The sequence below is a fragment of the Zonotrichia albicollis genome, chromosome 5 (assembly GCF_047830755.1).
Source record: "Zonotrichia albicollis isolate bZonAlb1 chromosome 5, bZonAlb1.hap1, whole genome shotgun sequence".
NCBI classification, from domain to species: Eukaryota; Metazoa; Chordata; class Aves; order Passeriformes; family Passerellidae; genus Zonotrichia; species Zonotrichia albicollis.
Window position 1 is genome coordinate 73,359,929 of NC_133823.1, and position 13,561 is coordinate 73,373,489.

The window sequence follows — 13,561 nt, forward strand, 5'->3', positions numbered from 1 at the left end:
CAGATTATGAGAAATCACAGAAAGGCAGTCAAAGCCTCTGCTCTCTCCCAGGCAAGCATTTTCTAGAAGGGAGGATTTTAAAACTGGAAGGGCTGACAGGGAGAGAATAGCCCTGAAGTAAAAGCCAGCTCTCAATTCTCACAATTCCTTACAAAGCAGAACCTCATCTACCCACAGCTCTGCCTATAATTACATGGAGTAAGTGTGATACACTTACAAAAACCACACAGCCTGACATTAGACATACTGACATCTCACTATTTTTAGGGAAAAAACCCAGCAAAGAGGCAGCTCGGGAGGGTTGATTTTCACTGCCACACCACAGCACTGGTCTGCAAACAAGAGGGTCCCATCTCCACTTTCCTGCAGTCATTCTTTGGGGGAAAGAGCTTTCTGCAAGGCCCAAATGCCGGCCCTCAGAAACCAACACAGATTTTTTTCATTATGGATCCACCCCCCTTTATACTTTCCTTTTTTCATATAGACTCTTACACAACGAAGCACTTTTTTTTCCTTTCCACCTCACCAAATTCCTCCGAGCGTGCCAGCCTCGCCTGCACCTCGCACAGATGTGTTATGAATCTAACTCGCACTGTTTCCACACAGGATATTTTGATCATTCCCCTCTCCTTTTCCCCATCCCCATCTCGTCCAAAATAGCACAGAGTCAGAATCATAAATTCTCCTGTTCTGACCTGAAAGACCATTCTTTCAAGGACTACTTCTCTTGAAAAAGCTGTGACTAAGGAGAAGGAGTTTTTCAGCAAGGTTCATCCCTGCAGTCTGCCACGGGAGGTGAGGTCTGCTGGAAACATCTTCCACAGGGAATTAGTACTTCTTTCTATCCAGAGCCCACCTTCTCCCTCCTGACACTCCAGAACACTCAGGCAAAACATAAATTTCCAACTCCCACATACAAATTAATTCAAATAAATTGGAAGGTTACTGCTGGAACCTCATCACAATGTGTGTGTATCCAAATGCTATTTAATTGTGGAATGACACTGGACCAAGGGTTTCATGTCCCTTCAGTAGCACTCCCTCAATGAAGCTGCTCCTCAAATCCAAGGAATTTTCCTGTCAGAGGAGAGCTGCCAACTTTCCCTCTCTGGCGAGCAGGGCTCCATTCTTGCACCTCTCTCCATTTCCTGCACAGTGTTGCTTTAATGAGCCCTCCAGTCTGGTAGAAAGCTAACAGAGACAGTGAGGAAAAGCACAATAATAAAAAGGAGAAGAACCTGAGAGGGGAGAAGATTTAGGAAGAATTTTCCACTGAATATACAGTGGGTCTGACTAGAAATATGACAAACAGGAGACAGTTCTCCTCTGCAAAAGGAAGGAAAACAGCCCAAGTGTTCAGTTTAGACACATCAAAGGATCTCTCCAGCTAAGTAACAAATTTAATGTCTTAGAACTACAAAGAAGAAATGCTTAGTCAAATATTGTGTTGCAGAAAATGCAGTGAGAAAGAGTGCTATTTTCAATCCTGTCATGCAAAAATGCAGAGCCCTCATCTTGGATTCAACCCCTAAGGAACACAAAGGTGAGCTCAGCCCGGCCCTGATCCCAGGCTGAACTCCCAAAGGAGGAAGGCAGTGGGAATGATGTGAGAGTGGCAGCCCAGGGTGAGAGAAAGCTTGTTCAAAACTGGGAGACAACAGAATGAACCAATGGAGCAGAAGAGTAGAAGTGGCACAACAGCAAATAATGCCAATTTTAAAAAGTGTATCCAAGCGTTAGTCACGGATAATAAGCCTCTCTTTCTCGCCACATGGAATTTCAGCCATTTCTCAAAATTCCACTGGCATAAATATAAAGGAAAAGCTCCAACTATAAACTGTCACTGAATGCTGTTGAACTCGGGCTCCTGCTTTTTTTTCCATGAATGCACTGTAAGTCAGCATTCCAAGAGCAACAAATGTCTCCAAGCCCAAGCTATTTCCCAACAGTCCATGGACCATGAGAGTGTCCAAGATAACAGTGAAAATATGTACACGGCCATTCTACCCAGATAGCACATGCACAGAGGAAGGGGGTGTCCCAAAATCCCAGGCTGATCTGCACAAAGTCTTGGGTTGGGACAAGCAGCTTTAAAAACCCAGCTGAGCACAAAGATCACCACACTGCTGCCCTGAAAATCCTGAAAAAACAAATAACACCCGAGCCATTAGCGAGGGACTCGGGAAGTTTGATTTGGATAGAAGCTCTGCCACTGTGGAACAGCCATTTCCAAACTGTGGGCATCAACTTACCCTCTTCTAGTAGGGGTAATAGCCTGCAGTGTCTTTGAATATCCCACTCCATTGTAAATATCATTGTCACTCCACATAAGCCTCCACAGAAGATGCTGAAAGCAGCTTGTTATGTCCCAAGTACCTAAAAGGTTTCACAGATGCTCTTGGTTGTCCAGTTCTGCTCTTCCACAGAAAAGCACCTGGGAACTCACTGTCCAGCAGCACAGCCTTCCAGTTTCTCCCTGGCTTTCCAGCTTCTGCCTCAGCTTCCCTGGCACTGCAGACACAATTCTATCTTTTACCTGTGCCAGCGCCTCATCACTCTCATTGGAAACCTGCAGAGGGACTGCAAAGTGTGGAGCCACTGGAGATACTGGCATACCTGCACACTGTGCCATCACCTGTGAGGTTCAGAAAAGGAATGGTGAATTCCATGCAGGGAATTCTCTCCCTTTAAAGAAATTTAAACTCTAATTCCTTAAGGCTTTAAGAAGGGAGGCAGGGCAGCTTCAGGCAGAGGACTCTGGATTTCCACAGAGCCTTACATCTGATGAACAGCTGCGAGTCAACCTGCGTGGCAAAGGCTCAAGCATACAAGTGCTCAGCCTTAAACCCCACAGACACAGCCAGGGAATGACCTGCAGGAGACATTGCTGCCTTTTCCCATTGCCCCCTCCCTCAAATGCCACAGGGTTCTCCTTTACACGGGAACAAATATCCCAAATAAGGGATATTAGAGGGCCTGGTCAAGAAACAGGCATTTGGGATTGAGTGCCTGTTGAATTTCTCTCACTATCAGAAATTCTAAGTGAGCCTGGAGATGGAAAGGGAGCACATCTGTTCACTGCAGTGCTGGTGAGATGTTCCTAGTAATGAGGCAGATGTTTCCAAATGGAAGTGGATGGGATGCCCAGATGGCTTTCATTGTCCCATTTTTCCAAGCAGCCTGACAAACTTCAGATGCAAAAAAATAAATATGAATGATGATTCTGTCTCGCCAGCAAAAAAAAAAAAAATAATAGAGCATGTTTGACAAAGAGCAAAGGAAGCAGATCTGAGCAGGTCAGAACTTCATCAGCCTTCCTCCAGTTAAACCAAGTGTCTAATCAACCCCCACAACATGGCACAGTGCTGCCTGAGCCCTCAAAGAACAGACACTTTTAATTGATTTATCTTCCTTTGTGTTCCCTTTTAAAGAACACTGTTAACTAAAGGAAGACTGATTTTTACTTCTAGTAGTAAATCTCAGCATCAGAAACTTGGAAGCTTTGAAGCATTCGAAGTAATGAAACTATATTGTTACTTATTCTTGGCAGGGAAAACTCTGATTTAGAAAAGGGGCTTGAAATAAATCAAGAATCAACCCTGTAAAAGCAAATTGAAAAATACCATTAAACTACTAAAGCAGAGGCTCAAATTCATCTGTTTGCAAATTCACTTCTGATCAGGAATAAAAAGAACATGGAGCTGGCTATGGAAGAACCTGAGCAGAACCCAGGGATAAGGTAGTGCATTTTCAAGGACTCTTTAGGACAAACTAATTAAAACAGATAAAAAAATTAATTACATAGTTTATGGATACTCACTGCCTATTCGGTAGAACTGAGCATTCAAAAAGTAAATAAATAAGGTAGCAAATTATTTTATTAACTGGATTTTTACTGCCATCATAGATCTATGGCATACAGGGCTTTTGCTGAAAATCAACAACATCCATGATACTACTAGTGACATCATCTGTGATGATATTAATTAGTGTTTCTCCATAAGCCACAGAGTATACTCTGAGTATACCCTGAGTTGCCCTTTCACTCTGAGGTACTTCTCAGGACTTTTCCAAAGCGGTTTTTCCACAGATCAAATGAAAGCAAGGGATATACTTGGAACTGCTCTCAGTCGAGAAGCAGCAGCTGCATTTTTCCCGTTCAACAAATGATTTTTAAGTAGAGTTTGAGATATCTGCTCCATGTCATGAGGAAACATGGAAGAGCAGAACTCAGTTTGACCATGGGTTGGCCCGAGCTTCCTTTCTGCACTAAGCAAGGGGGGGAAAAAAGCCCACAAAGAATCTTCATCATCAATTCACAGGCAGTCAAAGGCAAATGAAAATCTACATCCAGAAACAAAAGAAGAAAAGGACACTAATTTGTGGCTGGCTCCTAATTAGCAGAGCTCTCCATTAAGAAAGCACAAAACTCCTTGCATCACCTGTTACTGTTTCCAGCAGAGACTAAAAAAGCTCAGTTAACACTGTGTTTAACCCCGTTGCAGTTGAAAATTTGTTTTAGGCATTATTCGGATTTTGCACAAGAGGATCTGTGCATTTGGAAGTTTTTATTCTAATCTGCACTAACCAGGTGGTGTGGATTTATTAAATGATGTCTCTAGGATTACAGAACATAGTTATTTCAAAAATGGCTACAGGATAGTCATTTCACACAAAAACAGAGTGCTTGCTAATCAAGTGTGCACTTCCACACACACTCACAGCCCAGCACTCCTGTCCTCCGTGCAGGATGCCAGTGTTGAACCCAGCCCTCTCCAGGTATCTAGGTGCACTGCTGGGCATCCTGCGCAGGACTAGGGGAGAAGAAAGAAAATCCCACCCTTTCCAGCCCCCTGACAGACCCAGTCTGCTGCCAGGAACAAGGGGAAGGACAAATCTCTTCCCTGCAGGCACGTCACTGGCTGCTTGTTACCTGGGTGGAGAGGTAAAATGCCAAAGGAGACACAAGGCCATGCCTCCTGGGGCGAGGTCCTCAGACTTTTCCAGGGAATGCTCAGGAAAGACCCTGCTAATAACGCTACAAAGGAAGACACAGCAATGAAACGCTTCCCTGGGCTGCTCCTGGAGTACAAGCCACTTAAGCTCTTCATCCCTGCCTGGGTTCTCCTCCCAAACCACATGGCATGTGGTGGAATCCAGCACAGAGTTCCACAGGTCAGCCTCTCTCCAGCAACACGCACGAGAAGTCAGCTTCGCTGAGACATCAGTTCCCTCCTTTCCAACTCTAACTGCAGACTTGTGTGACTTTTAATAACCCCCAGAGCCCTAATTATTTGGCTGATCCTGTCCCATGTTATTGGAATACTCTAAAGAATGATTAGGCAAGGTATTCTGGAATAAAAAACCAAAACAACACTGTTTTCTTAGCAAACAACAGCTGGGTCATGCTGTTACTCTGCAGTGTTTTACTCTTGCATTTTGGAAAGCTTTCTGCACTTGTGTAACCCAGATATGGATCTGAGGAAACTCAGTCCCCTGGGAGCAGTGTGAAGAACGAGGCTGCTGTTCGTGTCAGTCCTTCCATCCCTGCTCCTGTCAGCTCCAGCTGCCCAGCTCTGTGCCATCCCACACACCACACACAGATCAGTTCATCCAGCACCTGCACCATGCTTGGAAGGGGTAAAGGGAAGGGTGCTAGCAAGTTCTGGGACATCTTGGTGCAATACATGGGGCACGGCAAGAATTAGTCCACAGTAACCCCAAATGGACCCCACCAAAGCAGGAGCATGGCATCCAAACTGCTCCTTCAAAACACACCAGATGCATTTTCCTTCTCTGTCATAAACCAGAGATCTCATCTCATCCAGGTATTTTCAAAGATAGAAATGAATTAAATTGCCCTCAGCTTGGATTCTTAAGCTGTTTCTAGGATCTTCCTATAAATTTACTGAGCATCAAACCCATTAAAAACCAGGTGTCTCACAGTGGGGAAAAATGCGAAAACTGCAGAAAATTCAGGAGAAAGTCCAGCAAGAGTCCTACAGCACAGAAATCAGTCTTTTATGTTATGACACAAACTGCTATGTTTTAGCTCATTTTCCCATCAAAAGCCTGCTGTAGAACACAGACTAATCAAACAGAGTCTCTCAGTGCTCTCACTTCAGTCCTAAATTTGTAGAATGTGCATGTGAAACACATGAACAAGCCTCAGCCCCCACAAACCGTGGGAGGATTCATTTCCTCCAGTTTCTGACCTCTAATTCACATAAACTCCCCCTGCTAAGGCAGCTCCTCTGACTCCCATTCCCATATTCTCAGAGGGTGCCATCCTGGTACATATATCCTGGTGCATAAAAAGCACTTTGAACCATCTCACGTGCACCCTTCTGATCAAACCCAGCAGTGGAGATGAGCCAGGGACCTCAGTCCTACCTGGGCCACCCAAGGGTGATCCTCACCTTGGCATGTCTCCCCCAGGTTACCTTGAGAATGTCATCTATAAACCAAAGAGGCTCCTTTGCACAGGACCAGCTGCTTACACATTATTTAAAACCCTCTCCTCTCTGTCAGCACCACTGTTTATTGAAAGTCTTCTTCCTCCCATGCAATTTGGGGGCACAGGGAGTTTTTGTTGGAAAAGGGTACAAGCCTTGGGATGGCTGCAAGCTGAATGTACTGACCTGTCTCCATTTTTTCAATTTTCCCTTCATACAGATTTTTCTGTGTGTTTTACTGCTCTGGCGCTGGGTGCCTGCAGTTGGAATGAAGCCTTTATTCTTGGTTTTATTTAAAAATCATTTTCCTTTGTTATTGCCAAGAACAGAAGACGACTTAAGCAGATGGATGTTCCTGCTCTCATCATCAGGCACAACCTCCCCGACACAGACAGAGCACACCAGTCACTTCACAGCACCTTCGAATCCACTCCTGCTCAAGCTTTTCTTTCTTAAAAAAAAAAAGGAAGCTTTTCCTCACTATAAAGTCTGTGTTTCCCCTTGCTTCCTATCTACCCATCACCAACACTCCTTTTCTTTTACACCATAATGTGCTTTTCCTATTCCATTTGATTACCATTTCCTTAAGCAAAACTACATTCAGTGAAGAACTTCCAAGAATCCACTCCAGTTTCAATGTAAGAGAAGAAGACTGAATTAAAAGCAAAACTCCATTAGTGCTGGACAAAGAACAGGATGTCCTCAGACAATGCAGGTTATTGCCATCAATACAAGTTATTGGTGGCCCTTTCTTGGGGGACTACCAGATAGCAGGAGAGAGACTTTTGGCCTCACATTAGGGAGAAATTGTTCCCTCTGAGGGTTGTGAGGCCCTGGCAGAGGCTGCCCAAAGAAGGTGTCCCATCTCTGCAAGTGTCCAAGGCCAGGCTGGATGGGCCTTGAAGCAGGCTGGGATAGTGGAAGGGGTCCCTGCCCATGGCAGGGGGTGGAGCAAGATGGTCCTTAAGGTCCCTTCCAACCCAGACCACGCTGGGATGCTGTATTTATACAAGAATGTCCATACTGAACAGAGGATGTTACACAACCTGCTGTAATGAGTCTACACAGAAATCATTTCCATCTTCCCCATTGTTCTGATGCACAAACTTGTGTGGTGGGCTGTGCAGCATCAAAAATATCCTCCACCAGAACACAGGTCATGAGAAATTGTGCTGAGAAAGAGCTCAGACACCCTCCGGCACACCAGTGTCCCTGAGAACCACTGCAGTGCTGGGGAAGTGCACAGGGAGCTCTCCCAAGCAGGCAAGAGCCTTCCCACCCTTCTACCTTCTATTCCAGGGTTTCATTCCCAGGCAACCAGGAGCAATTCCCAAATCATTTCTTCCTCCTACATGTTTCCCACCTGGGACAAAGACACTTGACGCCAGCGCCATGGCAACCCCATCAGACACACAGGCACTTTGGTGCTTTGGGGAAAATGAAAATTCTGAAAGGAAGCTGGGAGATAAAGGCTCCTACTCCTTGTTTCCCACTGTTAGGAAGTAATTACAAAAATACTTTCATCTCAAGTGCTTGCTGGGTGAATAGGTTGTCATTTAAGAAATACTATGGTGTGAAGAGGAGGATGAAAGAGGAAAGCTCCGAGTACATTACCACACTGTGGAACCGTTCAGCTCAGGGCTGGGTGTCATCATTCTACCACACAGAAGTGCACAGAAAAAATGATAAGTGAACAAACAGGAGCAAAGATAAATTCAATACTCAGTTATCAGCTCTAGCAGCATGTGATCCAAACCCTGCCTCATCATCCCACTGCTGTCAGTTTGAGTGCTCCCACTGACTCCATCGGACTTGGATCAGGCTTTTTTGTTTCTGAAACACAGCTTGGGTTTTATTTTATCACACTACTGAGCCAAATTCAGTACAACTCCTAGGTGCAAATTTGATTGTAAATTCTACAAGTTCTCTGCCTGTTTCTGCTGCATCTTGAGTGCTTTCAAGTAATAAGGTTAATGATCACACATTTCAGTGATGCTTCTCAGCTTATTAACAGCAGCTTCTTTTCATCCTACCCAGAGTAATATCATTGTTATACTTCCAAAACCTCCCAACCACAGGCTTGCTCTGAGAGCATTTCCTTCCATTCCTGAGTAAAAGCCTGCTTTGGTGAGAAACTGGTAAGGATTTATTTAAATCATGTTTTAACATGAGAGCCTCATACACAGCTCTGTTTCTTTCAGCTCTGTCTGCACAGCTCATTGGCTCTCTGTCCCTCAGACCCTCCACCCCCAACATGGAGACTTGGCCTTTGCTCCTTTTTGCCCTTAAGGACAAAGGAAAATGATTTTTAAATAAAACCAAGTCTAGCTTTGATTTAAGAAACACTACAGGGGAGTAACACAACATGACTGCTGACTACCTGCAGTACTCAGCCCAACGAGAAGCGCAGATGTTCAGTGTCTTTAGGATCAAGGCTTAAGCGACTGGGGAAGTGGAGCTTACAAATGTCATCCCAGGACAACCTGACATGGACAAGCTGGCAGGAGCCTGTCATGTGCATTTACACCCAGGGAGACCTCTGGACACTGTCCTGCTGTGGCATATGATTCCCAGACCAGGTGCTCATCCCAGATGCTTAAAAACAAACAGCCAGCGTCACATCCCACTGCATTTAGGTATTTTTTCAATAGCTGGGATTTCCCATGGGAGGCCTTGCCTTCCTCCCCACAGAAGAGGAAGAGCTTCCTTTGTCCAGGGGAACTAACCTGAGCCCAGCACTTCCAACCAGCAAATACCCTGTCCAATGGACACCACAGAGTCTGAGGAGGATTTGGGGTTAATGAAATTATTTTAGTATTTGGTGGTCAAGATCTACTGCTTCCCTGCACTGCCTTGCCTAGCAGAAGGAAGATCAGATTCCAAGGAATACAGTCAAACAAGACCCTCTGAATCAGCAGACAGATTACCCATGACATAGAAATAGTCAATCCTGCCAACAGTCTGTCAAAATATGGAAAATTATCCACATTTCCCTGATACCACTGAGTGAGAGCAGAGGCATTTTCTAAGCACAGAAGATATAAAACTATCTACAATTGCCTGGTATCAAAACAAACCCCTAATATTCAGGTCCATTTATATGCAAGCGATCCTACTCACATCAAAATGACTGAAAAGACAGAGGTATAAAAAGGCAATAACTAATGAACTAACTAACTTCAAGGGGCCTAAACTGGTTGTGCACACACACAAACAAAAATTTCCCAAAGGAATGGGGCAGGATTTCCAATCTGATTTCTTGAATGTATCATGTAAGGCTTCTAAAGAAATCAGTCTCCACACAAAGCAAATTATGAAAACAATCCATGCAAATTTCCACTGTCATTCCCTCAAGAGGCTGTCCAGAGCCATGGATACCATCAACAGAAATCAGCACAGGGTGCTGCTCCAGGGTGGGAAGGCTGAACCCACACTATCCAGCAGCTTGAGGCATCCCAACATCTTCCCCAGAACGCCCCACATTTCTGGTTCCCACCTAAGACAGCTCAGGGGAGCTTCATCAAAGGGACAGCCCTAAAAGAAACAGGGAAAGCGAAGTGGGGAGTGTGCTGACTTCCATGAGAGCACCAGGTAGGAACCCATCCATGCTCCTCAGCCCTGGGATCACTGCTCGACTTCCAACTCCTACACTCATTCTGTCCAACTGTTTGAGCAATGTCCAACCAACCCCCAAATGCTGTAAATCCTGCAGGAATACCAGATGGCCTGTCAGACTGCAGGCTCCTTCCACACAGCTAGAGCTGGAAGCTTCCCTCCCAGAAAAGTGACTTGTAGGGAAAACATGATACAGCATGTCCCATGTCACTGCTGAGAAAGGCTGTCACACTGCTTCCAGTTCTGTGATGACTTCATTGACAGCAACAATTTTTAGTACTTTTGTATTTTAATGGCTGTTTTGGTGAGTCATGTGTCAGTGCAAATGTGGCCTCCTGTGTGTGCTGGCTGAGCTCCCAAAGCGTGAGCAGGGCGTTCTCTGCATGGCTGCCTCCAGCCCAAGCACACTGCTGGAGGAGTGAGGACAGAGAAGAAAGAGGAACATTTTCATGTGCAGCTCATACCAACCAGACAACTCAACCACTGCAAACATTTCCTCAGGTTCCACAGGCTTGGGCATCTTGCTGTAACCTTCAGGAAGCTTCAGGCTGGAAAAGCCCTCCAAGACCGAGCTCAGCTGTTCCCCTAGCACTGCCAAGGCTATACTAACACATGTCCCCAGCTGCCACATCTACGTGACTTTTCAATCCTTCCAGGGATGGTGACTCCTCCACAGCCCTCAGCAGCCTGTGCCAAGGCTTGACAAGCCTTTCTATGAAGAAATATTTCCTAATATCCAATCTAAACCTGCCCTGGTGCAATGTGTGGCCACATCCTCTTGACCTGTCACTCTTTACCTGGGAGAAGAGATTGAACCTCCATTCAGGGAGTTTTGACCTCCTTTCTGAGAAGGTCTCCCTGAACCTCCTCTTCTCCAGGCTAAACCTCCCCACAGATTCATGAGCTAAACTGGAATGGCCTTGCTAGGGTACCAAAAGCCAAGCACCTGTAGTTCTGTACATTGTTAATACTTCTTTTATTTCCCAAACCCTTTGCAGTTTCAACAACATGTGAACACAACATAAACACAGTGAGATTGTGAGAAGCTGGATGATACTCAAATAAAGCCAGAGCACTGATGGGTGCAGAGCTGGTCTTTCACCCTGAGCCTCAAAAGCCTCAACCTTCAATATACAGTGCCTTGGCTTATGAGGATTTGTGTAACATTAAAAAGACACACAAGCAAATGGATTAAACTACACAATGATAATTATTCTCAGACACAGTAACTATTCTCAGATGGACCAACCACATCATCTTCAAGGCAGAGGGGAATTCTTGGATGTGACAAAATATATCCGATCAACACAACTGCCTTCAGAGCACTTTCACAGCAACCAGCAGGAGGAAAACAATACAATTGGCACAATTTTGCATAACTCAGAAAGAAACAGGACCCAAACTTTAAACAGGAGTTGTACAGCCTCCTCCAAAAGCTTCCATGGGCTGGAGTCACCTGGAAGAGCCCTGCAAGCAGCCCCTTGGGGTACTGTACCTCCTGTGTGCACATCGGGGAGCGCGTCGGGAGGATGCTGCGCCACCGCCGAGCGCCTGTACACCATGTGGATTCTGCCCTTCTCCTCCTCCATCTGCTTTCCTCTCTCCAAAGGCTCAATGAAGTACTCATCCTCATCAGTTCTGATCATTCCAGCCTGGTAAGGAAGAGAGAAAACATGTCTATATGCCATTTCATAGAAGCCTGAAGACCCAGGCTCTAAAACAAGCACCAAGAGGTACAAAGCATAAAATGCTTGCAATACCACTGTAACCCATACATTTCTTTCCCTTCCAAAAAAAAAAAATTCACCAACAAAAAGAACAAGAAGTTATCCAAATGAATGGAGACGAAGGGGCAGAAGCAGGCTGTGCATTTCCAAGTGAATCCTGCCTGTAAACTGCAGTGCCAGCCCAGTGCTTCCTCCCCCCAGCCAGAGAGATGGCCAGGGAGGTGCTCGGAGCACGTATTTTTCAAGGCTCCCTTGGAGAAAAGGCTGTGGTGGATTTTCAAGAGAAAAGTATGTAGTGGAAATTTATTTTTTTTCCCACAAAAGCACATTGATGGAGCAATCCAGGAAAGCAGTCTCCAATCTTGGAATGCTATTAATTTTACTACTTTTTTCTTCCAAATTAATGACATTCAAAATTTCCATCCACTGAAGGAGGCAGGTTGGAATCTGCGCTGCTGTGGAGTTCTCCAGAGCTGTCTTCAAGATCCTGTGAAAGAGGGAAGACAACAGGACCACCAAAATCCAAAAGCAGCCTTTGGGGCATAGTGGCTGGAATAAACCTGTGTGTTCCCAGCATCACCTCAGCCCTGAGGCTCAGGGAATTAGACTGACCCCTTGGCTTTCCTACAAACTCGCTTCTCCCAAGGGAGAATCAAGAAGAAACCTGCCCTAGGTCCCATCTGCACCCATCTGCATCTACTCGGCTCCCCAGTAGCTGCAGCTGTCTAAATGACTTCTGAGCATTAATTCCTTTCATCCCTGCAGTTCTTCCCATCTCCCTCAATCCAGAACAAATGGTGCAGAGTGAACAGAGGGTATTCTGTGCAGTGAGAGAGATGCAAGAGCAAGGGCTGCTGGAGTTCATAATAAAAGGTCCATGGGAGCAAGGCCAAACCCAGTCTGGCCCAGGCAGCCCACCTAGGAGGGCTTCCCAGAGACACCAAACCTTCTATCCTTTACTGGGCAGTCCATGGAAGAAGCAAAATCTGGAAAAGGCTTTTTTTTTTTCCTTCCAAAATGTAAAAGATGCAGACAAGCATAAGGGAATAAGAAACAATATAAAGCCTTGAGAAAATAACCTACAAGGGCAGGTTAAACTAAGGAATCACTTCCTGAGCCAAAATCAACAGTATTTAAGGGGGAACATGATTCCCTATAAATATGCATGGGGTGTTTGTAGGGAAAGAGGAAAGAGCCCTTCATTCAGAGAGCACAACGGGGAGCTGTGAAGTGCCCATTAATGGCCACATTTACCTTCAGTATTAAACATTATGGGTGGGATTTCCAAAAGTATTTTAGGAAGTCAAATGCCCCCTTTCCTAGCGGTTTGCAGCGTGGGTGAGGCAGTGAATTGCCAGGCCAGCTTTGGAAAGGCCACCCTCAAAATGTCAGGAAGTTTGCTCAGCAGCCACACTGATCCATTATCAGGGGCTTCTAAAAGTGATCACCAGAGAGCAGGAAAGGCTTTGGGTTGTTAAACCCATCCTGCCATCCCATGGCCAACACCACAAGACCAGAGGATGCTCTCACCTTCTGCTCCCAGTCTCCATGCCAAACTCTGCTGGTATCTGCACTGGGAACACTTTGCAAAACACAAAATCTCTCAGAAAGAAGAAAACGTTATAAATTATGTTTTCAAACTGTCCTTAATGCCTTTGTACAGCAAAGAAAGAGTTTTTCAAACACTGATGTGACACCCTGGGGAACTGAGGCGTTAATTAGCAGCTATTTCTCCTAAACCTGCTCTGATCAGGGGGAGAACAG

At 45.4% G+C, this 13,561-nt stretch overlaps 1 protein-coding gene across 1 annotated transcript in view; it reads right to left on the reverse strand.

Annotated features, from left to right (window-relative positions):
* Positions 1 to 13,561, reverse strand: part of ADAMTS3 (ADAM metallopeptidase with thrombospondin type 1 motif 3) — a 55,317-nt gene that overhangs the window by 23,625 nt on the left and 18,131 nt on the right. Inside the window, exon 4 of the mRNA XM_074542098.1 lies at positions 11,566 to 11,722. Within this exon, the coding sequence (XP_074398199.1) occupies positions 11,566 to 11,722 (157 nt within the window). The remainder of the gene's footprint in view (positions 1 to 11,565; positions 11,723 to 13,561) is intronic.